Here is a 25198-nt window from a genome sequence, read left to right as displayed (position 1 = left end):
GTCGAAAGCTTTCTAATAGTTACCTTCGAGATGAGAAAACTAATGATGAAAATCATAAGAAGTTAGACGCACTGCAATTCTGACTTAAACAACGCTAATTGTATTGTGACGCCCAACAATTCTTGTTTAGATAATATACAAACATACATCACACAGACACAGCATTTGTAGAGGACAGCTTCTTTAGGACCCGTTTGTTTGAGAGAAAACTATTTTCGAAAAATTAATTTTTGACTTTTCAGTATTTGAATGACGAAAATGTAATCGATCTTCAGAAACATGTTTTTCATAGACTAACAACGATAAGCTTAGATTAGGAAAATGACTTCCCTTTCTCACTAAAAAGAGAAATCACTTTTCCTAAACCACGCAAAAAAAATGAAAAATAAGCATTTTTCTTAAAAATAATTTCCATGAAATATATTTTCCATTAGGGTAAAAGCCACCAAAAACTCTAAACTATACTCACTGTGACACATTTACTCCAAACTTTTTTTGCAACATTAAAACTCCCAAACATGTACTTGTAAGACATATTTACCTCAAACTTGTACAGCGTGACATATCTACCCAAAACTTTTTCTTGTGACACCAAAAGCCCAAACACGCAAGTATAAGTTTAGAGTTTTTGATGTCATTGAAAAAAAATTGAGATAAATGTATCACACAAGTACAAATTTGAGATTTGTGATGTCACAAACATAATTTAGGTAAATGTATCACAATGGGCCAAATTTGAGGTTTTTTTGTGATTTTTTTCCTTTCCTTTATCATGAAAGTTTTCAACGAAACAAACACACTCTTAACTCTTGGTGGTGACATTTCTCATCGAGACGACTTATTGGTAGTTTGAATGAAGTACTTAAATCCGAAAGCATTTTGTCTACTTGCCATCATTTGAAAGAATTCGATGTGCAACTATACTGAAAAAGAAACACAGATCCCAGAGAACCTACTATGGAGTCCGAAAATTTTCAAGGCCAACCATAATTTTTTACTGAGAAAAATAGCGCAATGATAACAGCAAATCGCTTACAACAGCAGATAGCGCATAAAATTTGCCACTTCTGAGTTTTCAGCTATATACATATCCAACAGTACATCTAAAGCCACACCACGATGAAATAAGTCAAGTCATTCCTATGTTGGAACTTGCTAATGTCGAGATTTGCTGGTCCGACAGTAAATAAGGATTAGCACATCTTGTTCTTTCAAAGGGAGAGGGTGAACAAAATTTGGTCAATTTACGAATATCGGGCAAAGATTGTAGAAGAAAAAAAGTCCCACGGGTAATCAAGAGAGTAAACATGAGAAAAGAATGCTCACAAAATGGAGATAACCAAACCAACCAACCATTCAACCCTGGTAGAAAACAAATGGAAACGAGTTACATCGAAGAGAGAGAGATTCACGGGACCACTACGAAAGACCATATCATCCCAACCTGATTTTCAGCCCCCAACCGAAAATCATTATGCATCGGATCCCATCGTTACATGGATCTAGCATCAACATTGTCATAATGTATAAACAAATTAGGACCCGATTCAAAACTCCGGGAAGATATCCATATATACAAGTGTATGATAAGCTTCATTTGAGATTCAAAGTTTGAATGATGGATCCACTAAAACAAAAACAAGAGGTTTTCTTGTTCCATTGAACGGTACTAGTATCCATCTTGGCAAGTAAAAGATCGGAAAGAAAAGAATAGTCTGTAACAGCACACACGAAACATGATGGGTTAACCACGAGTTGGGTGTGGCCATCTTATGAAATAAACTGCAAATTATGCAGTTGACAGGATTTCTGGCTAGCTAAAAGGCATATAGCTGCAGGTTTCCCAAAGATTGTGATTTCAATAGATCAAAGCAGATCATGATTTGCAGGCACAAGATAGATGATCAAAGCAAACTTTCCGGACAAAACAAGGAAGCACTGTAACACTTTCCATGTACAACAACTAGCACCATCTTTTTCCCCTTGAAACACCATCAGTAATTAATTGAAGGCAATTGCCGTTGTTTGACATAACAATACACTGAACATTATGTCCTGAGGTATCATTATGCACGACATATTCCTCAACGCTTGCAACCCTCTTAGTAAATTACGCATATTAGACATAACTAATTTGATACTGTGATGAGGGGAAAAGAATACCGATATACACATCCCCTCTAAAGTCCAAAATAAATATTCCTCGGGAGTCAAAACTGGACACTCTGGTTCAGACTAAGTATAGAACTATGCTTCCAAATTAAAGAAATAATTAACAATGTTAAAGAGCTGGACATCCAATTCTGCCATTAAGCTGATGGAAAAAAAAATTAGTTTCAACTATATGAAATCCCCAGTTGTAATACAAAGAAATCAAATTCAGCAATTATACCTCACATCTGAATATTCTTCAAAGGTGAATTCACCTTCAAATCTTTGGTCAATTTTCAGTCACTCTGCATGAACAGAAAAACAGAATGTCAAAGTTCTGTAGTTACTTGAGCAGCCCCTCACAAACCACCCACCCACAACACCCCCACCCACAGCGCGGACCACCCCCCCCACCACCCCCCCCCAGCCCCCCCCACCCCCAACCTCCCTCCCTCTCTGTGGTAAACCAAATTCACTAGGGGATCTGAGTCGCATTACAGATTTGATGTCAAAAAGATAACTTTGGTACCAAGCAAGCAATCAGAAAAGCATCATACTAGCAAACTAAAACTTAAAATGGTATATTTGGTCCAAACTTAAACCAGTATTATTGTCCCTTGTGCCAAAAATTTGAAAATGTTTGTAGCAGCCGGTTTAGCTGGACCACCAGCTGCTAAACAGAGAATCACTATCTAAACCAGTCTAAATTTTTCAGATCAAATTCGTTAAGCCAATAGGAGTTTGACAGTTGAAGAAAAGAGGAGGGAAGGGGCGGGAGGGGCGGGAGGGTGCAGGCTATGCAATTTATACTCCTGCGTGTTTGCCTAGTTTTCATCAGCAAATGTGCTTATGCCTGAAATGCAATATGTAGCCATATGTTCACTTAAGGTACACTCCCTCGATGGCCGTAGATAAAAAAAAATTATCGCAAAATTACGTTATAGAGATAAGCATGTCTTTTATTTGGAAAAAAAAATCCAGTCTAGTAGACAGTTATTATCAACTATAGTGCTCAATGTTCACTAAACGCAAATACATTATCAGAAATTGATGGTTGATTGCGGACTGCCGCAAAGAATAATCAAAATTTCAATCTTTTAATGCACTCATTACAAGCAAGAGCTCTCTGGCGGAAAAGAACCGACTAATTAAAGTTCCATAAAAGTAAAAGCATAGAATTAAGGTGTATGGAGCATCAAGAATGTACCTTAAGTAACAGTAAGAGAAATCCCCAGACTGATAAAACATGAAGACGGCACGTGAACTATTATAATATGCCACCACATCATCCCGCAACTCTTATGACTCCCACCTCATCAAGTTTTGCGCTCTTATGCTGTAAAACATCAAACAATACGGAGGCCAGCTTGATAAGCACAAATAGATAAAGGACTGAAGGAATATATGGAGGAAACTATCATGCAACCAGAGAAGTACCGCAGCATTTAAAGATTCAGAAACAAAGAAGAAGAAGAAGAAGATGAAGAAAATAGTCCCAAGTTTAGCACAGAATGTAATACCTTACTTTTCTTGTGTTTGTGCTCGTTAAGATCTTCATCTCCATCATGCTTTCTTTTCTGTTGACGCACAATGTACAGTCATAATAAAATCCACCAAAATACTATTAACTGACTATTTTTTTCTTTTTAAATATTTTAAAGAATGGCTGCTTCTGGCTTTTTGGTTTTTCGGCTAAGAAATCCGAATGTGACTTATTGGAAGCCCATCGAAACAGGCTCCTGATTTCTGGCCTTGTTGTCCCCTTACTTGATAAAAAAAGATAAATGATTGACAAAATCAAGGATAAAGGTCTTATATTTTAAACTTTCATCCGATCAAAAGTACACATCATTTTATTTTTTGGCTCACAAAGGTATACATCAATCGTCATTCAAAGTTTCTTAGTGTTATCAGTATAAGAAAAATGGCAATTATCCAGTTCCATCATAACCAACTTTAGGCTTAAGAAAGAGCAGGGGGAAGGTAGACTAGTTTAATATTCAAAAGTCAAACCTTTTCATGATGTTTTTTGGAGTTGTCGACTCCTGAATCATGTTGCCCAACTTTGTCTTTTTTCCTTTCCTTGTCTTTGTCTTTGCCCCGATCTTTATGACGATGCTTGTGCTTCTTATGCTCTCTATCTTTCTCCTTATCTTTATTCTTTTTATGCTTTTTCTCCTTATCCTTTGATTCACTTCTTGATTTTCCTGAAATGGTCGGAATCCCCTTCTCCGTCTAACAAAGTAAATGTAAGATCAGCAAGCCAGCAATAACAACACGCGAAGGCACTAAATAGCTACAAAAAAGGAACAGAATGGAAAACCAGAGAAAACTTCACAACAGGAGTAGCATAAATCTTACTGCAGGCAAGTCAACACGGGTTGTTTCCCTAAGAAGGAATGCATCTCCGAGAGAATCTAGGTCAAAAGGTTGTATGCGGAAGTGAGAATCTCTCCCGTTTGATGTACTCTGAATGAGCTGATCCAACTGCATCCCCTCTCCTTTCCGAATTTCAGTATCTCCCACCAAATTATGAAGATAGTGGGTGTCAGAAAGTGACAATGGCAGGGACTTCTTGCAGAAAAATTCATGATGGGGCGACAGCTTAAAGTGAGTTATGAGATCTACGGCACCAGTCAATTCTCTCGGTCCTAAAAGATCAAATAGAACGATACAGCAAGTAGAAATGTAAGCTAACCAAAAAATCAAGCTTTAAAGGGAACACTGAAACATCAGTGCAGCGAAATTCAACATGCACAAAGTGAACATAAAGTCAATATGAATAAGTGCAAGCAAAAAGCAGAAACATCCCTGCAAAAAGGGAGATGTGCACATTCATCATAATTTACGAGAACGGATGACTAATACATAAGTGTAGATCAGCAATCCAGAAAAGAAACAGAAATGGTGCTAATTGTGCAAAATATTCCATAAGAATTAAAGTGCAATTAAAAGTTACCTTCTCCTGCTCTCATCCTGTGTAAATATAACACTCATACCAACACCAACATTTTCACCAATTTCAGTAAAATGTGCATGCAAAGCAGATTTATAAATCATTATTGCCCTTAACATAGTGCATCTGATCACCATATAGATTTTTCCTGGATGGAGGATAATCGATAGGGACACTCTCCCCTAACATGGAATGCTGAGTACATAATTATACCATCTCTCAAAGTGAAGAAAAGCACACAAGAAGCATCAGTTCACCCTCAGATCCTATCAACATCAGATGCAAAATGATGAAGGAAGAAAATTAAAAAAGGGCTTGTTGATTAAGATCTAGCAAAAGTAAATAGTATGTTTCAGCTTTCCCGCCAAAACTTAATATATTACTCAAATTTGAAAACCTATGAGCGAATTATATGAGAATCTACGTGTTAATATTATTGAAATCTGAAAGTTTCAACTGTTTAGGATTTAAAAAAAAAACGAAGTGTATGAGCCATTAGATTAAGCAAAAAGTAAAAAGCAAAAGTCAATTCAGACGGATCCTAAGATTTTTATTTGTTAATTGAAAGTGGTGCTGATCGGTGTGTTTTGTCCAATGATCATGACATGTACTTAAAAAAATGAACAGACAAACAAAATGATTTTTAACAAAGATCCAATCCCATAACAACATGATACCTTTTCCAAAATTCTTGCTTTCTGGATCCATATCAATCTTTCATGGTGCAGCTAACCACAACTATGACTGCAATTTCAAACAAGAAATATTGTTACTTAGATGGCTCAAGAAAAGCAGGAATTCATTAAAAAATCAAGGCATAAAGAGATGCAAAACACACTGTTCCATTCTATGGACAGCACAAAGGCTACAAGAAAACATCAATTCAAGTAAGCATGATAATAACATCTACTATTGGCATCAAATAAGTAAATAGAATAGTCTTCACAGTAACAAACAGATACATCAACCTTCCAGGAACCATTCCTTCGCAAGAAATAAAAAATTCAGATATTTCTGTCCTCTAGCAGTGCAAGTATGTGAAGCTCTAACATCCAGTTAATCAGGCACTTAACGAATAGGCTATCTATCTTCTACAAAATTGTGCATATTTTCTATCCATTAGCCCAGGGACACTGACTATCTTTTCAAAGCACAAAATGGCTGAGATAGGATATCCATCAAGAGACCGTCTGACAGAATTCTATAACAGCAAAAAAATTAACTTCAGTAACGGGGGCTGGTAAAATGGGATACAGCAAGTTAACTTATAACTGCTCCAATGATAGTAGAGTTTCAGCAATCTCCTTGAAAAGCTTAAATAACAAGATCATATGATAAGAGTGCAAAATCATGAAAGGCAGATGAAAAAAAATTTGTGTCAATTTTTCAATGATTATTTGTAATCCTAGTTTTAGGAAGGGATACCAACTGCATCAAGCATACAATATAACAGCATTCATCATTTCCCTCATCCCCCAACCCCCAAAAGAAAAGAAAAGAGAAGAAAAGAAATCGATTCCTCTAAAGAAAGCCTTTGTCCAAGTCCTCTTGAAAATCTTCCTTTCATCAGCTCTTCTTCCTAAGATAGCCAATCAACTTACTGAAAAGTTGAATTTAATTGTTAGCACTCCTTCAGGTACAAAAGTTCAGTTTCTTTTTTTTTCACTTATCTTTGAAGTTTGAAGGACAGGTTCAAAAGTACAATATACATGAAATGAAGGAAGTTCCAAACCACAATGGACAAGGCTTGGCCATGATACAATATCAATAGACATCATAAACCAAGTGACAAAGCAATGTCCATGGAGTTGCTGTTCAAGCGTCACCTTGGGTGGGCAATTCGGGGTTCATCATCGAACCCATTAACAAAGCAGATTTCTAAGATTAAGCTGAATCCAGACCAAATCTGCACGTTAATTATGAGTTTAAAAACCATCACCTTTTCACAGCTATCATTTACTTTCCCTAAAAGGTGAAATATTTACAAGAAAAAAGTTCATAATTTCATTACTGCGCGGATCACGTATTCATCAAGAAAAACTATAACAAGTGGGAGGTATGGAAAACCAGAAATTAAAGGGCACCACTTTAATTGAAATATGGAGGAAATGAAAACCAAGGGATGCATTGTTTTTGTTTCTCTTCGTTGCGATAAGATTTAATGATCCAACAAGAAATTTCGACTAAAAAAAATTTGGACTAATTTAAGCACTACATAAATGATCTAGTACAAAATCTGGCAAAACCACAGATTTTATACAGAGATCAAATATTCAAACAGATCTAATCATATGAAGCAGAGCAAAACCACAAACTACGGACAGATGCCTAGATCAATCAAAGTATTGATTAATTAAAACAAATACAAACAAACTGAGATGATTTAGCAAAATTGGGGAATTAAAGAGCTTCCAGGTGTATGTACATTGCCATATTAAACCATGCTTGAAGATGTCAGAAATTTTTATAATAAATTCCTGAGTTGATCTCAAATTATAAGTTGATCTTGAATTCCAAAATGATAAATCAACATAAGTAGATATGGTGGATACTATAAACAACAAGTACCACATAATTACACAAGAAACTCCTATTGTATAATAGCAACAGTACTGAAGACAGAGATATGATACATCAAATACCATGACTCGCGGAGATACCCTTCGGAAAGCCCTCATGGGAGTTACCCCGCTAATGGAACTTAGGAAAACGGTAGAAGTCTGAAGAGTTTTCTCATATGAAAAGTAGTACGGGAATAGATTATGAAAAAAACTGCCATAGTATGGACTAAACACACAAAACAGGAACAGGCATAATATATAACGAAAATATTCTTTTCTAAAAGCTCAAGGTTCCATATGAACATGCTATTTGGTCTTTTAGCAAGAGCTTATACTTAAACTGGATAAATTAAGTACACGAAGTTCCAGCAATCTAAGAATGTGAGAAATGCTGGGGAAATTTATCGAACAGGAAGTACTATGACAATTTAGATTAATAGCAGAGACAGTATAAAACCGTCATTCATGACTAGCACAGCTCTTCTAATGATGTGGACATTAACTGAAAAATACAAAATAACAAATAACGAGGGTAGAATATCTGATTGTTGTGTGAAGTACAATGGAACTCCATCAATTTTAGGATGCTTTTCTCTTACCAATATAAGGTTATTAGTAAGGGACAACAAGTACATCATTAACAACTGAACTACACAAATCCACGAGGAGGTAACATAGTTCTCTGTAACTGACATGTTGCCAACTCACTTAGCTGGTCTCTTTCTAAGGTGTTGAATTACTATATTGGCTCGTCTGCAATGATTCCGCATTCTCATATAGTTACATAACGAGTCAATTAGATTCATCTTTGTGAGCCAACATAGCATCATATAGACATTTCCCTATTTGTATTTCTCCTTTTTTCAACTTCAGCCAATTGGGATGTTGGAGATGGACTGAAAATACAGGTTCAAGCCTCATTAATGGACCCTAGATAAACCAATTATAAATGAAAGTTCAATTGAGAGTTGTATATTCAAGCCTCATGCTTAGCCCTTTAGAAGTAACACCCTGATGCATCCAATTTGCTTATTACGGTGGTGGCCACACGCCGTAATAGATACATTTCTACCTTTGGTTTCCCTTTTTGGCATGGGTAACTAGATCAGGAGGCAGACTCAAGGCCTAATAAAGGATAAACAACCAAATAAATCAACTCTGGATTACTTCAAACTCAAGATCCGAGTCTTATTTCAAAGATGAGCTCCATGACAAATTTGCGCATTGATGACGATTTTATGAATGTTTGAAAAAACACCCAACTGAATAAGATTTGCATACTAGGGAGCGCCTTTTTAGATGCAATTATTATATTTCTCTTTTCTACTTTTGGTTCTAACTGACAGGCACGTGAGGGAGAGACTCAAAGCCAGATCTACGCAATATCAAGGCCATAATACCAACAAGTAAATCATAGATGAAAACAATGCAAGAACATGCTTATAGATCCAATTTATTGATGATGTCACAAACTTGGGCCCTAAGACTGATTTGAGCATAGCATTAATGCTCTCGGTAGACAACAACCACAATGCATTGTATATGCATTTCAAGGAGCAAAATTCAACCAATCATGAACATTTAATAAAGCGATGATTAGACCAAAGCAAAAATTGCTAGTTTTGCTATCTATGCAATCTTTGAAAATTTTAGGGATAGTTTTAAGCAGCAAAGTCTCCCGAGTACTTAAGAAGAATTACCTGATGTATGGTGCCGACCATGTTACAAAAATGTGTAGCAACTGGCAAGCAACCCTTACAATAGCATATATGAGTTTCCTTAACGTGCTAAAATGGCACACTATCAGAATGAAGAAAAGCGCATATTCACCGATAAACCCGCCAATCTATTAACAACCCTCTGGAAAATCATAACTAAGCTGAAACTGCAATTATGGATCTAGACAAACATGGCACTCTTGACACGTCCACTCTGTTACGAGTTTTGAGGCAAAGATTAGGCGATATCGGAATTGAAACCTCACGCGCGTCCAAGTATAAGGAAAGAAACTCCGACGGGCATTCTCGAACTCCAATCAGCAATGGCACAGAAGATCATTAACTACCCAACAGACCCTTTTTGCCCAAGAAAACACTCGCATCTAAAGCCCGGAGCAAGTCCGTAGTTCCATGACGACAGGGACTCCAAAAAGAACACGGATACCGCAAAGAGAAATTTCAAGGAATCAAAACCCAAGAATTTGACTCCACTAAAGCGAAAAAAAGTTCGTACCTTTAGCAACAACCCGGGTCGCCGCTTATTCTTCGACAGATCACAGTGACAGGAAGAATTCAAAACCTCTCTCTCTCTACCCAAACTTAGTCTCTGAAACAGCTGAAAAAGCTTTACACTGATTCGAATCCCAGCTCAAGTAAGGCTCGAACTTGAAACCAAGCAACAGCAACAAAAACAAGAAGCCCAGATGAGTTCTTGAATTCAGCTTCGCCGAACGAATTCGCACGCGAACAGAGAGACGAATTCGGGATGTTGTTCCATCGGCCGCGTGGGCCGGACTGAGCAAAGAGAGAGCAAAACAATGGGAATTGAGATGGTTAGGAGGAGGCTTCGATCGAGTCGGTGCGGGGGAGATGGGAAGAGTTCTGACGGGCGAAACGAATTGGAGAAGGAGGAGGAGGAGAAGAAGGAGATTTCGTTTTCTTGGGAGAGCGGGGGAAATTATTAGGGTTTCAAACGTTAGTTTTCTCGGTTTGGTCCCTCTCTCTCTCTGTCTGGGGTATATGATGACCACCTCGTCACCTGGCTGTGTGATCTAGGATCCTGTCTTGGTCAATAAAAATACGATTTGTCTCCTTTTGCATTTGACAAGCTTGCCCTCGATTTTTCACACGTAAAATTTGGTGCATTTCGTTCATAAGCTAAAGCTCCCTGAAAACATATAATTTTCGGATATTTGTGGATTGGTGGCGACTCTAAACTGACTACCGATCTTCACAGCCATAGCCACCGTTCAGCCGCCATAGCCGACGCCACGAGCTGATGGCGTGTTGTCATCTCTGTCGCCGTACGTTCTTTCTTATTAAAAGCGTCTGATTTGAGAAATATCATGATCTAGAAAAGGAAATGAAATTAACCGTATACCAAAATTAAGAGTAATTGTTCACTTTCTCTAGACGGCTTGTAATTTTCTGGAGGCGATCTTGATAATAAAAAAATTCATTACTCAATTTGGTAACACCGATCGATAACGCCCAAATCAATCACCGCTAGATGGCCGTCACCACCGCGGGGAGTCAAATAGCATCGACAACCATGGCGACACGTCACTCCCGCCCTGACTATGTCGTAATTGTTAAGACGGATCGCCGTACGCGAACGTTGGCAATAGCAAAATGGTGTTGTCAAGCTAGCATATCACGAAGGTTCGGATGATTGACCCAATTGGGGAACGAATTCAACCGAGGTCAATCACAGATAAAACGTACTCTACATGCTCCCAAGCGAAAACAAAAGATGTGCATATTCTACACTAACTATGCTCTTTCGACTCTGCACGCTGATTAAAGTAGTTTAAAGTTACAGAGCTCGTGAACAGAGTCTCCGAAATATCACTCCTCCAAGCTAGGAATATTGCGCGACGAACGCGAGCACATGGCCGCTCGCTCTGCTTTCGCCGACCAGCCTTTCTTGAGAATTTCTGGACCACACCAAGTCTTGGGCAAATTGGGCAGATTTCAGCAATCAGTCCATACCATTCCACGGCAACCTGGATTCAACCTGATCCAAAGAACCCAATCCCGGTGCGGTGCAGTTCTTCACAACCTCCGGACACCTTCGCACTGTCATCTGTGGCTATTAATGGTCATGACCCAAAAAGCAAGTGGTAAACTACCCATGGACGCTCGGAAGTCAAACTTCAGCTTAGTATCCACGGAAGAAAACCGAAACATTACCTTGTTCTTTACCATAGGCTACAAGAATCTAGACAACATGGACCTCAAAAAAAATCGGCACCATGTCCACCTCCCAAATACATTCCAACGAACTACTTCAAACAGCGTGTTGTTGGGCCAATCGTGCAGTTGTAAACTACATCCTATCTTCAGTAAAATATATCCAAGCTCAGTGACGGCACCATTCTGAGAAGAGCTTCAATCCAAACTATTAGGCTCCAAGGGATGCGGGGCAAGGTTTCTGAAGAAAATAACTTTTATTAACCGCCTGCTGGTGCACCTGGCAGCCACAGGGTGATAAACCAAAGAAACAATAAAAATTTGCATAACAACGCATGATAATAATAAGATAAATCATCAGTGGAATGCATAATCTGATACCTGTTCATCAGAAGAATAGGAACTCGGAATATTCAATGAGGATAAAACCATAGTTTTGGAGCAACCTGCATGTTCAAATCAATCTAGAGTTATTTCCTCCGATTTTATTTATAATTGCCCTTCCTGCACATGTATCACTACTTGAATGTTTACTTTCTCTTCTTAGCGAATTTGATCAACCTCTCCAATGACTCGGATTGATTAAATTTTAATTGCAACAAGAAACATGCATATCTACTTTCTCTTCTTGGCAATTCAATTAATAGCAACTTTTTCAGTCCACCAGAAGAACTTTTTCACACAAAAGAGTACATAAATTACCTGTGACAGAGCCACTAACGTTGTTGGACCAAACATGTTAGGCTGCATCAGTTTGTTTTGCGAAAACCCACTTCATCCACACAGAGAAGCAGTGCTTCGCAAGGTGCTCTGGCAAGTCTGGCTAAAAGACCATCACAGATCAGAACGTGCAAATTCAATTAGTGACTGTCTCATCTATCTGCAGTAAAAATGTCCTGGAGCTTCTAGTGGTTAAGCAAAAAAAGCACAATCCCCTAAAAAAAGCACCATATTGCAGCTTACATATCACTCATCGATCAGATGTTACAAAATACAAAAAGCATCTAGGTCCAAAAAAAGAAACAGAACCACCGTTTTCATCCATTCAAAAATCCAAACAGGCCACACGAAGCTGGCTGAATAGCTGGGGATATGCGTTGGCTTAAACACTTTGGAAAATTACAGATTATAGAGAGCTCCAAAATATCCGACTTATCCAATATCAAGTCAAAATCTTGTTCAAAGTCCTTGCTAAAAACTATCTTCATGCATATGCTTGTTAGAGCAGTGATGAATAACTATAGCCATGGATCTGAAGGGGCATTGACTCCCAAACATGCCAAAATCAATGTAATGCTGATTACGACTTTCATGAAGTCGATGTTCAAAGGCATCTGGCCAACAAAAATGTTCAAAAGGCATCTGGCCCAAAAAATAAAAAGCTCAAAAGGCAAAATCTCAAATGCAAAGCAACCTCACAATGGACCATTGATCATATGATGATGAGGCTGACAAAATTTTCTAACTTCTACTTCTTCAGTTTTGCAGATTTTGCTCTAGGGCTAAAAGAAAACCTTCAATCAGAACCTAACAAAAAATTCTTTTCCAATTTCTTTGAAATTAGGAGTCCAGCTCACAATGCTGAGATAGCCAATGGTTTTTCAGGTCGAACCAACAGGCTGCCCACACCAAGAAAGTGCATAGCAAAACGGATAGCAAAGATACGAAACACAGAAAAAGAAGTGCCAGAACAAATATGCTATCGCACTTACCATGGTCCATGGTGTGGAAAAACCGTCTGTGGAAAGCAGCCAACTTCTGGTCCGAGATTGCACGTCCAGCCCATCAGCCCGCAAAAAAAGATCATCATCATCACTGCCATCATCATTGAAGGCAACAGTCCTCCTCCTTTTCTTTCTCCTTTTCTCCTTCTTCTTAGAATAAATAGCACCTGGTGATTTATTATCCAACTTAGACCGATTTTCTTCCTGTTTTATTCCATCATGATCCAGGATTGGATATGTACCAGATTTCCTAAAAGTAATCCCATTAAGTATAAACAAAGACTCCCATGACTCCAAGGTCTGACATTCTTTGGAAAGTACGTAATGAATAACCCAAGAGTAAAGTCCCAACAGTTTCACCACATCAAGGGTCCGCATGCCAAGGCACCCCTCCAGGATTGCAGCAAAGCCGCTGGAACTGCTTGAGGCATTGAAAATCTGCGATACTATATCTTGCACCTTTTCCTTTTCCTCCTGACACTCTTCATCTTGCATGAGGCGCAGAAGCTGGCGACCTTGATTAACAACCATATTTAACAGGAGCAACTGATCAATAGATGCAAAATCTTTGCACTTGGAGAGGACAATTTCTAACCAGCAGGACGAGTTGCCAAGTTCCATATTTTCTACAGGCGAGCTGAAAGATTTGCTAAGCGATTTCAGGAAAATGAGGAGTTCACTCTCTTGGAGAGAAATGAGGAGGTGGTTACATAGAGAGGAGAATGACGCGTCCATGAGAAAATCATCTACAGCTTCCCATACATCTCTCGAGTCATCCTCATACATCAAATCAATGAAAAGTTCGACAAAATATTTTGTGTCCAGAGACAAAATCTCACCATCTTTCAGTGACTCAGCAAACTCACTGGAAGACCAAAAGTCAGGCACGTATTCAACAAAGTTCTCAATCGTCCTCAAAACATCCAAATCAAGAAAGTAATGTGGCTTGGTAGCAACCATTGCAGGTGACTGACCATGCTTTCCCTTCCACTCAAGTTCTTCCCAACAAATATCACGATTAATGAAAGCAAATTGAGACAAGGCCTTTGCTCCTTTTTTATGATCTGACCCACCACCAGCATCGAAGTTAGAAAACCACTTTAATATACGCCTCGGATTTCCTGCATTATCCGTCATAGATGTGAAAATCATTTACAACCAAACACCATTGAATATAAGCTCTACCTTAACATATTGCCAATTGACAGACTGGTATGCCACGTGACAAGCATTCGTCTCATCAGAAAATTGCAACAATGAAAGGCCAGGTTAATTATCTGCCAGAGAGCTTCAATTTTATTCATTTTTATTATCTTTGCCAAAAGTAGTGACCCTTTTCTTTCTAGGATTACATAAGACAGCTCTCTTCCCACAGCACAGTGCCCAAAGCTGCTCATCGATATTTACCTTGAAAAAATTTCTCCAGCATGTGGCTTCTCTTGGCTAGGATTGAGCCTGCCAGGCGCGGTCTCTTCTCGAATAACATTTGCAAGAGTTGCGATGCCAACTCCAGATTAGCTGACTTAGACCTCAGCATGTTCCAGAATAGATCTCGCTGATCACGGGGAGACAACGACGCCATCAGTGATACACTTTTGCAAAGCCACAGTCGAGCCTCCGATTTAGCTCCGGAAGACACGACTATCGACCAGATGGCAGTTCCCAACCGATGCAAGAGAGCGACAATCGCCTCGGCAGAGGCACTATCTCCTTTATCATTAGCATCAGGTTTCGAAAGAGACAGATGAATCATGATGGCATCCCAACTTTCGGAAACTCCTCGGCGCTCGAAAAACTCGAGGTGCTTTATCGAAACCCCTCCTGCTTTGAGACGGCGAGCAAAAAGACTAAGAGGGTATTGCCGTATTGAAGAAGCGAACAGTTCAAACGACCAAGCTCGATAATGTAATAAAAGGCGCGAATTTGAAGAAGAACCCTAATCAAGCGCATTCCGGCTCATCGACATCGGCGCCTGCCGACGAGAGACTGCTCGGAAAACGCGATAAACGGAAGGAATACGCCATCGGAAGCGTAGCCGAAAGCCGAGACACAGAACGACACATCAGAATTCAACAGCAGACATCGCCCCAGAAAGATGCAGCGACGGAGACGAATTGTGGCTCTAAGGATGAGCGCAGATGCATAGAAGGAGGAGGAGGAGGAGGAGAAGGGTACCCCGATTCGGCGGAGCGGCGAGCGCACGACGGAGTCCGGCGATGGACGGGGTTGAGTTTCAGGGTTCTCCTCTTTCGTATCGCCGGGTTCAACGGCGGACTAGACCGCCGCTTTCGAGTTTGTCCACCTTGGACAGTCGCCTCGCTCGGTTCGCACCCAACCAGAGTTTTCTTTCCCTAGAATGATGCAAATACTTTCTGAAATTTTGACTGTGTTTGGTAAGCTAATTTGAATCCGGATATGACATGAAATTATCGTATTCGGAGTTTGCGAAATTCTTTGGACCGGATAAAATGCCGGATATGAAATCTGGCCTAGGGAGTGAGATAAACCCGGCCCTTAATAACTTCGCATTTGGTTCAAATACTCCTTTTCGCGGTATATTAATCATATTGTCTCTTACTTTTTCCTCCTTAGAATGTTGTATTTGAGAGAGTCAAATATGAGGCCCATTTAAGGTATTTTCTTTTAATTTTTTCTTTTCTTTCTTCCCACTTCTTCGCCCTGTTCTCGCCTGTGTTGATTCATATTGTCGTGCATCTTCATCTTCCTCCTCTAGGACCTTCATGCACACCAATAAGTGCGCGGTCTTTACAGAACCTCATGAACTTCCTCTCTGCCTTGCCATCGCCCCTCACAAACCCTTGGCACGTCTGATTGAACCACCCCCTATGCCAACAAGAGGGACAACTTGATCTCCTCTCTCGGCTTCTTGTCCGGCACGGTCCACGGCATTTGTTTCTGGTACTCGTACTCCTCCTCAAAATGTTGCGTTGAACTTTGAAGACACATCCTTATCACCTTTGGCGATCGTCCCTCAGCCGCCGCCTCCAGCAACGATGAGAGGACGTTCAGTTCGGAATTTTACTTAATGGAAGAGGTCACGTCTGATGCAAGTCGTTAAACTCCCAAGGCCGAGAGACTGCTTATTGACGACAGTGGTTGAGAGGGTTTGAGTCGTCGTACACGAGCCATCGGAGATGGGATATTAAAAGATTTTCAAAAAGAAGGATTTTAAAAGATTTTCAATTATCTCTCAAGTTGTGCTTTTTAAAGATTTCAAATACTATCTTAGATTGCACCAAACATTTGATGGGATATTTCTACCATCTGAAGGATATTTTAAAGGATTTCAAATCCCTTTTATTCCATCATATCCCGATCCGAATCCGGACTACCAAATGCAACATAAAAACAAATGTTTTCATAAGGATATAGAAGAATGTATATATATCTATAGATCATTATCATCAAAATAACCTTTATTTAGTTCCTACTTTTTTATATAAATAAAATTTTTAAATTCTCTTGTTTCGCGGTTTCTTAATTAAGTTGAGTTAAATCTATTAATTAAAAAAATAAAATAACAAGAATATCAACCTGATACTACTCTAGATGAGGTTCTAATTTTCCTATTGTAGAGATAATGAGTTACAATATTCTTAAATGGAACTATCGTAGTAATAAGAGAAATAAAAATATCAAATTTGTTTTGTTGATTAAGATAATGGATTGAAATGAAAATACATTTTAATATATGGACAATAGTGTAATTATAAAAACTTGTAAATAGTATTGAAAGGTGAAATCAAACATTTTATGAATAGTTGAGGAACTAGATTGAGCAAATTGAAAATCTAGGGACTAGATGAAACATTTAAGAATAATTCAAGGACCGCATTAAACAAATTACAATTCAAAAAATGACATTGCACATTAAGCTAAAGTTTATGAACTATCACTATCATTTTCCCTTTTTTTTTAATTTGGCAATCATTATTGATGAAGATTTTTCGGTTGGAGCCATAATCACTACTCTTGTTAAGCGAGCTTGTCATAATTGCACCATGGGATGCAAGTTGGAGTAAGATCAAGATGATTTTTATACTAGACACAGATAAATCAGAATATTGTGAGATCGAAAAGGTAATTTAGAAATTTGAATCCGTGATCAAGTGAGATACAAACCAAGTAAGAGTATGCCTTCAATAACTTAATTAACCATCTTGATAGCATACGAAAACCATGATTAGCTTGGCTCGATTAAGTGAAAAAGAAGAAAAATTCAGGATAAATGAACTAAAAGTACTAAAATTTGTCACAAAAGCGCAATTGAGTACTAAAACTTATAAAAAGTGCAATTGAGTCATTCTGTTAATTTCATCCAACTTGGCCAACGGAAAATGCTGACGTAATTTTTTTAAAATATTTTCTCTCTCCTACGCGGTGATGACATGGCTAAAACGAGAATATAGGACAAAACGACGTCATTTTGGTCCAAATCCGATCTTTTATATAAATTTTATTAAATTAAATTAAAAGGAATCTAAATTTTAAAAAAGGATAGTTGAAACCAGGCGATGAGGCCTTGATTATCGTTGACCATGGTTTGTTAACCAGGCAATCCAATATGGACCAAAACGATATTGTTTTAGCTCAATGTTCATGTTTTAGCCACATCATCAACACATATAAGAGATAAAATATTAAAAAAAGGTCATGTCAGCATTTTTCGTAAGCCAAGTTGGACGGAGTAAGCAAAATTACTTGATTGCATCAATTTAACAAGTTTTAAGACTTGATTGCACTTTTTGCAAGTTTTAGGATTCAATTACACTTTCATGATAAGTTTTATGACTTTTGATGTACTTATCCCAAAATTTTCTTATACGAATTAAAAGTTCTCTTTGGCCTTCTAACCACCGTTGTTAACGACAGGCATCTTGTCCAGGCTACGTGATCGTGGGAATATTGCGCCGTGGTCGGAGAATTGCTATCGCAGAGAGTCAGAGTTGTCTTGTCTATCAGTGTTCGTCTTCTCCGATTGTATGTGCACCATCTTCGATAAAGAAAAGCTGATTAATATCGCGAAATTGAAGTGAGATCACAATTCAATTGCACCATCGAAGAGCAAGAAGAAGCTTGCGATCGTCTTATTTAGCCATAATTTGTCGTTGTAACTTCATCTGTTGCTTCGGTCGATGCCAGGACATCGCTCCTAAAGTACTAGTCATTTTCCAGATCAGGCTAATTGCATCTCCACCCCAGACCGAAGACAATAAATTCAAAATTTTAATGAAGGGAATCTCAATTGGTTTGGTGTTGACTGTCGAGTGCGCCGTGGAAATAGGATAGGACGGATGGTACCTGCTATATGAGCTATCAAATGCATAACGTTCTATAAATCCCAAAAATGGGTCAAAATTCGGAATGTCACAACTACTCTAGATGAGGTTCTAATTTTCCTATTGTAGAGATAATGAGTTACAATATTCTTAAATGGAACTATCGTAGTAATAAGAGAAATAAAAATATCAAATTTGTTTTGTTGATTAAGATAATGGATTGAAATGGAAATACATTTTAATATATGGACAATAGTGTAATTATAAAAACTTGTAAATAGTATTGAAAGGTGAAATCAAACATTTTATGAATAGTTAAGGGACTAGATTGAGCAAATTGAAAATCTAGGGACTAGATGAAACATTTAAGAATAATTCAAGGACCACATTAAACAAATTAAAATTCAAAAGATGACATTACACATTAAGTTAAATTTTATGAACTATCACTATCATTTTCCATTTTTTTTTTATTTGGCAATCATTATTGATGAAGATTTTTCAGTTGGAGCCATAATCACTACTCTTGTTAAGCGAGCTTGTCATAATTGCACCAAGGGATGCAAGTTGGAGTAAGATTGAGGTGATTTTTATACTAGACACAGATGAATCAGAATATTGTGAGATCGAAAAGGTAATTTAGAAATTTGAATCCGTGATCAAGTGAGATACAAACCAAGTAAGAGTATGCCTTCAATAACTTAATTAACCATCTTGATAGCATACGAAACCATGATTAGCTCGGCTCGATTAAGTGAAAAAGAAGAAAAATTCAGGATAAATGAACTGAAAGTACTAAAATTTGTCACAAAAGCGCAATTGAGTACTAAAACTTGTAAAAAGTGCAATTGAGTCATTCTGTTAATTCCGTCCAACTTGGCCAACGGAAAATGCTCACGTAATTATTTTTTAATATTTTCTCTCTCCTACATGGTGATGACATGGCTAAAACGAGAATATAGGACAAAACGACGTTATTTTGGTTCAAATCCGATCTTTTATATAAATTAAATAAAAAGGAATCTAAATTTTAAAAAAGGACAGTTGAAACCAGGTGATGAGGCCTTGATTATTGTTGACCATGGTTTGTTAACCAGGCAATCCAATATGGACCAAAACGATATTGTTTTAGCTCAATGTTCATGTTTTAGCCACATCATCGCTATGTAAAAGAGATAAAATATTAAAAAAGGGTCATGTCAGCATTTTTCGTAAGCCAAGTTGGACGGAGTAAGCAAAATTACTTGATTGCATCAATTTAACAAGTTTTAAGACTTGATTGCACTTTTTGCAAGTTTTAGGATTCAATTACACTTTCATGATAAGCTTTATGACTTTTGATGTACTTATCCCAAAATTTTCTTATACGAATTAAAAGTTCTCTTTGGCCTTCTAACCACCGTTGTTAACGACAGGCATCTTGTCCAGGCTACGTGATCGTGGGAATATTGCGCCGTGGTCGGAGAATTGCTATCGCAGAGAGTCAGAGTTGTCTTGTCTATCAGTGTTCGTCTTCTCCGATTGTATGTGCACCATCTTCGATAAAGAAAAGCTGATTAATATCGCGAAATTGAAGTGAGATCACAATTCAATTGCACCATCGAAGAGCAAGAAGAAGCTTGCGATCGTCTTATTTAGCCATAATTTGTCGTTGTAACTTCATCTGTTGCTTCGGTCGATGCCAGGACATCGCTCCTAAAGTACTAGTCATTTTCCAGATTAGGCTAATTGCATCTCCACCCTAGACCGAAGACAATAAATTCAAAATTTTAATGAAGGGAATCTCAATTGATTTGGTGTTGACTGTCGAGTGCGCCGTGGAAATAGGATAGGACGGATGGTACCTGCTATATGAGCTATCAAATGCATCCATACACTCGTAAAATAGTAACTCTTATGATACCAAATTCTCGTTGTGAAAAAAAAAAACACAGGGAGGGATGATCTCGACTACTCGATACGAGCGTTATCACGAGGAGTTTATACTTGTTACGGAGCATTTCAATTTAATCCCATGGAGATATTGTCGCTTGATATCGCCTAATATCCATCGACGACGGTCGGTGAGCGAGTAATTTCACGAGTAAATTCTAATTTATATCACTTATAAACTACTAGGCTCTTAAAGATTTGAACTTTTTCTTTTTTTCAAGAAATTTTGGAAGAAAATCATTAGAAGAACACAATTTGCTGTGATCTCTATATGACCATCGTTTCAAAGACAGCAGTATCGAATTCTTCCGTCTGTTCAGCGTAGGGATAAGCAAAAGGAATTGTCCGAACTGAGAATCACCCGGATTGGATCGGCCGGTTCTGGGTGACTCTTAGGGGCACCAGTTCGGTTCCCGATTTCAAGTGTGGAACCGCCCACTCAAACCATTTGGACCTGATTGAATTTTTTTTTTTAATTTCTTGAAAACCTATTAAAAAAAGAATCCTAATCTATTTTTCATTTCACAAAAGAAGAACCTTCAAGGCTGGAGAGGAACCAATTCCACAACAGCTGCTTAGTTCTTGTGCATAAACCCACTTAGAGGAGAAAATGCTCCAATCAATAGTAGTTGCTCATTCCAACCAAATTTTAGCTCAAATTGAAAAAAATTATGTGAAACCTACGATATTACAGGTAACTTATTGATTATATAAACGCCTTAATTATCAAGAAGATCTTCAATTTCATCTTGAAAATTAATGACAAATCAAAAAAAGAAAAACCGAATACGCCACCCGTTCTAGAGGGCACCGGTCCCGTATTCGATTCTTGGATGGAAATTGGACTGCTCGAAAACCGATCACCCCTAGTTTACGAGACAGTCCGCGGTCAAGATTCGTGGATGAGGCTTTGCTTTACAACGTTCGACCATCGACGGACGAGATTGGTGCTCGAGAAATCCGATCGTGATGGCATGGGGACCAAACCCCCGCATAGATTGCCCTTTGTCCTTGTTTTCGTCCTCCTCCTCCTCGTCTTTTTAAAAGTCAACCACGCCTCCAAAGTCCAAGTCATCTCAGAAAAGGACAAGGCACGCACCAAGGAGAGAGCGAGAGAGAGAGAGAGAGAAACGTCAAAGGCGAAGGAAGAAACGGAGACGTGAAGCCACCCCCCGATTGCTCTGACTGAAGTTTTGCCTCCGATGTCAACGGCTCAACCGCTTTGCTGAAAAGTCCATCACCCCCGTCTTGTCCCTTCCACGCTGTTTAACTTCCCTCTCCGCCGGTAGAATTTTACCAAAAGTCCAACCCTCGCGCGCGGAACGGACAAAAGGCCTCCAAAGAACACCGACCAGAACCACCGAAAGCCTCTCCATCTCATTGGCCTCCGATCACTCCGAGTCTCGCCAAGATATCATTTTTTTCCTCAGCGAAATCCGCCGTCTTTCTCGGATCACCGACTCGAAGCATGTCGGAAAGCGACGTCTCTTACTGGTACTCTCTCTCTCTTTCTCTCTCTGTCTGTCTTTCTCTTTCTCTTTCTCTGGCTGCAGTGCGTTGGTAGACTCTTGGATGCTTGGCCCCGGTACTGGGTTTCGATACCGGAAAGAATGTGGTCTCGGTGCTTGTTTGTCTATTTGATGTGCTCCCTTTCTTATCTGGGTCGTGGTTTTCTTGATGATTGATTTCGTGGTTATTTTGCTGCTTGTGATGGCGGCGGCTTCGATGTCGAGGACGATGATGGGATTTTGTATGGTTGCTGCATTTGTCACGCGAGCTTGGGGCAAGAACTTCGTGACGGGATTTACGTGCTTCTTTTCTTGTCTCCTTTCCATGTTGCCGTTTCCTTTTCGGAGATGTGTGGTTATTTGATCGAGTCTTATGCAACAGAGTCAAAGCTAACTCGCTAAGGCTAAAAAGCGTCGGCTTTTTGTGGTTGATCGATCTTACTAGGCCGAGTTTGTATGACTGATTTTGGTTATTAAAAAGATTCCATCTTTTTTGGGTCTTTTGGAGTTGGGGAATGGAGGCAGATGGAATGGTGCTCATGCAGTGTTCTTTCACTGGCTTCTAAATGACCCATTTCCTTGTTCTCCTTCAAGGGAAGGAAAAAGGAAAGGAAGTGCTTTTTTACTGGTGAAAGTGTAGATTTGTCGGACTGTGCTTATTGAACAAAAAGATATTTTTGAGCTCTGGTAAGTTTGGTTGACCATGTGTACGATTACTATGATTTATGGCTACATTATATGTATAACTGATTACCATGGTTCATGGCGATTTTACACATCCGTTACCTCCATCTCATTCGACCATGAAAATGTGGAGGCTCAAAGTTGAGGAACAACGTTTCGGCAAAGCAAAACATTTCCTCGCGCAGCCTAGCAGTGACTAGTTACAGTTTCACTTGCCGCAACATCCTTAATTACGAGTCCAAGTTTTTGCATCCTCAGTTTTGGAATCTTAAGGTTCCTGACTAAATCCAAGTTCCCTCTAGTTTCTTTACCGTTTTTCATAGTGGTTGTTTTAGGCACCCAAAATTCTGTTAGATTCTGATCTTATAGCTCTTACATGGCCCTTTTTCTTGATTAAACTGTGCTTCTAACCACCTCTTCTTTCAAATCCTGCACGTTTCAGTTACTTAAACATGCGCATACGTCAGCATTTACTTTATACCGCAACTTCAGTTTCCCTGTAGTCAAAATGACTGTTCCTCATAGCTCATATACTTATAATCTTCTTTGCTGGTAAAGCATTTAGATTTTCGAACTCGTGCTTCTAGTTGTATGGTTTCTCTTTTCTGGACTAGTACAGAACTGATGCAGTGACAAAATACCAATACAAGGAGTTGCTAGAGGCTAGAGCGCCGAAATGGTCTTGTACTGTACAATAACTCATTAGCATCGATTTGGTCACTCGTGTATATCTACACACATATATATCTTTAGTACTTTGCTATAATTATAATTCTATGATGCAGCATGCCAGTCGAGTTTTAAGTACTCCGATGCCCATTCTTGGGTAAAATTCACGTTCTTCCTTTGCCTTGCAGCTGTGGTTCCTGTGGATATCCTCTGAACTTGGCATCTTCCAATCGGATTGCTGCTGGAGTGGGTTCGGAATATGATAAAGACTTGAAGAAAGGTTTCACTACCTTTCCTTCGGTTGATCTCAGCAGATTCACCCAGGTGGATGAAGTTACGTGTTTTCCGCTTTATTGGGGTTGTAACCACTTGAAGACAAAACTTCTCTGCCGTAAGTGTGGTGCCCACATTGGGTATGGTTATAGGGAGTCATCAGTTCTTTGTGGTTTTCACTCGCCCAACTCATCTAGATCTTCTTACAATAAGTTCACCGTGAAGATTCTAGCTATACAGCCTTCGGGGAACTGCTAATTCTTTGACAATAAATGCTTCAGAAAGTTAGTCTAACCTTCATTGAGCAAGTTGCAGATGATTGCTTTACCCATATAGCCATACTTCATTTGGTTGCAGAGTTCAAATCACATTGGTGGCTTAGTACAAGAATACTGACTATTCATCCTAACAACTCCATTTCTTGCTTTCCCTTTAAAGTGTCATTCGTTTTAGAACGTTCTTAATTCTCATGATTAGTTCTTCAAATCACTTTGTTGCTTACCTGTCTCTGTAGAGTCTTTCTTTTCCTATATCTGGCTGCAAGAAATACGCCAGTTGCAACCAAAGGTGCAAATCCATAAACTCTCTTTGCTGACTGTTGCTTGAGAACTGTCTATTTCCGCTAGCTGCTGGTTATCCGTTTTCAGCAGTTGTTCTACGACAGTACGACTGCAACGTTGGTAATGGTGGATGGTGGCGTGAGATCTCCTTCACAAGAATGGTTCTGGATTTGCCAGCTATTTCAGCTATCTCGTGGATGCAACTGCTTTTCACATTGGAGGTTTCCAAAACTTCACTAACTTTGCCGAGCTTGTTGCAATTTGGAGAAACACTTTTGTGCTTCTAACAGAAGCTAGTCATCAATACTCAAAGTTGAGGCTTGTTAAGTTATAGAGTGGAGAGCTCAAATTAATGAAGAAAATGGAATGTATAGCGTTCACAGTGCTTTGGTGAGAGACAGTATCGATGTAATTCGAAAAATTTATGTTTTTTGTAAAAGCGGTTATTTCTTGATCTCTCCTGTGGTCAATATACTCATTCTAATGAATGCTTGAGAGTTTCACCGCGCTCGGCTTTTAGCATGGTTTTTGGTGCAACACTTTTTATGCTGCCTCTCCTTAATTCAGGCAACTCTTCTGTCGCAACTCTCAAGGGGGTCAACTAGTTTTTACTTGGACTTACCAACTAGCATGATGGTTCGGGGTTTTCTTCAGGGATCTTGCAGAAAATAGTATGGCGCCCATCTGGAAATAGAGGCATTGACTCGAACTAGTTCCCTGCAGCAGCAACTGCCTAGGATTTGGTGAACTCTCAGAAGTGATTTTTAAGCTCTTCAGCGTTTGGGATTGAAGATCTTTTGCTTTTGTCTTAAGAAAGGAAAAGAAACCAATTGTGGCTGGTTTTGTTGGGCTGTTATCCATCTCATTAATGGAGTTGCTGGTCGCAGTTCCTGGTTGCTGTGATGTCAGCTATCATGTGCAATGCAATTGAATAAGTCATTAACTTTTTAGATAATCAGCATAAGGCAT

At 38.9% G+C, this 25198-nt stretch overlaps 3 protein-coding genes across 6 annotated transcripts; 1 reads left to right on the top strand and 2 right to left on the bottom strand.

Annotated features, from left to right (window-relative positions):
* Positions 1–1955: 1955 nt before the first annotated feature.
* LOC115690199 (mediator of RNA polymerase II transcription subunit 19a-like) lies at positions 1956–10387 on the bottom strand. 3 transcript variants are annotated; one of them, XM_030616461.2, is made up of 8 exons: positions 9901–10383; positions 5785–5851; positions 4513–4802; positions 4165–4386; positions 3672–3728; positions 3359–3487; positions 2393–2456; positions 1956–2314 (listed from the first exon to the last, which is right to left on the bottom strand). In XM_030616461.2, exons 2-6 carry the CDS (start codon positions 5813–5815, stop codon positions 3437–3439), a joined length of 651 nt encoding a protein of 216 aa, XP_030472321.1. In that variant the 5' UTR covers positions 5816–5851; positions 9901–10383; the 3' UTR covers positions 1956–2314; positions 2393–2456; positions 3359–3436. The 3 variants fall into 3 exon arrangements, with proteins under 3 accessions (XP_030472321.1, XP_056170892.1, XP_056170891.1); XM_056314917.1 differs by having other exon boundaries at positions 1956–2456; positions 3359–3484; positions 9901–10387; XM_056314916.1 differs by having other exon boundaries at positions 1956–2456; positions 9901–10382.
* Positions 10388–11777: 1390 nt separating this feature from the next.
* LOC115690196 (uncharacterized) lies at positions 11778–15694 on the bottom strand. 2 transcript variants are annotated; one of them, XM_056314872.1, is made up of 5 exons: positions 14711–15694; positions 13292–14424; positions 12282–12402; positions 11961–12025; positions 11778–11859 (listed from the first exon to the last, which is right to left on the bottom strand). In XM_056314872.1, the coding sequence occupies exons 1-3, from the start codon at positions 15054–15056 to the stop codon at positions 12319–12321; spliced, it is 1563 nt and encodes a 520-aa protein (XP_056170847.1). In that variant the 5' UTR covers positions 15057–15694; the 3' UTR covers positions 11778–11859; positions 11961–12025; positions 12282–12318. The 2 variants fall into 2 exon arrangements, with proteins under 2 accessions (XP_056170847.1, XP_056170846.1); XM_056314871.1 differs by having other exon boundaries at positions 11785–11868; positions 11962–12025.
* Positions 15695–21671: 5977 nt separating this feature from the next.
* On the top strand, positions 21672–24684 carry LOC115690201 (uncharacterized protein At4g08330, chloroplastic-like). Its single transcript, XM_030616467.2, has 2 exons — positions 21672–22029; positions 23585–24684. Exons 1-2 carry the CDS (start codon positions 22004–22006, stop codon positions 23925–23927), a joined length of 369 nt encoding a protein of 122 aa, XP_030472327.2. The 5' UTR covers positions 21672–22003; the 3' UTR covers positions 23928–24684.
* The last annotated feature ends 514 nt before the right edge of the window (positions 24685–25198 follow it).

Source organism: Syzygium oleosum, unplaced genomic scaffold, assembly GCF_021117445.2.
Source record: "Syzygium oleosum isolate NSW1041296 unplaced genomic scaffold, Sole_v2.1 Sole_v2.09, whole genome shotgun sequence".
In the NCBI taxonomy this organism is placed as follows: domain Eukaryota; kingdom Viridiplantae; phylum Streptophyta; class Magnoliopsida; order Myrtales; family Myrtaceae; genus Syzygium; species Syzygium oleosum.
The sequence above is the reverse complement of the archived record's forward strand: the minus strand, read 5'-3'. Positions and strand labels throughout refer to the sequence as shown.

Coding starts and splice junctions, on each gene's coding strand:
- LOC115690199 (XM_030616461.2), bottom strand. CDS start 5,815: ATGGATCCAGAAAGCAAGAATTTTGGAAAAG. Junction 4,387..4,512: donor CCCGTGTTGACTTGCCTGCA/GTAAGATTTATG, acceptor TTACTTTGTTAG/ACGGAGAAGGGGATTCCGAC. Junction 3,488..3,671: donor ACAAACACAAGAAAAGTAAG/GTATTACATTCT, acceptor GATGTTTTACAG/CATAAGAGCGCAAAACTTGA.
- LOC115690196 (XM_056314872.1), bottom strand. CDS start 15,056: ATGATTCATCTGTCTCTTTCGAAACCTGATGCTAATGATAAAGGAGAT. Junction 14,425..14,710: donor GCTGGAGAAATTTTTTCAAG/GTAAATATCGAT, acceptor CGGATAATGCAG/GAAATCCGAGGCGTATATTA. Junction 12,403..13,291: donor TTTCCACACCATGGACCATG/GTAAGTGCGATA, acceptor ATGGTCTTTTAG/CCAGACTTGCCAGAGCACCT.
- LOC115690201 (XM_030616467.2), top strand. CDS start 22,004: ATGTCGGAAAGCGACGTCTCTTACTG. Junction 22,030..23,584: donor GAAAGCGACGTCTCTTACTG/GTACTCTCTCTC, acceptor TTTGCCTTGCAG/CTGTGGTTCCTGTGGATATC.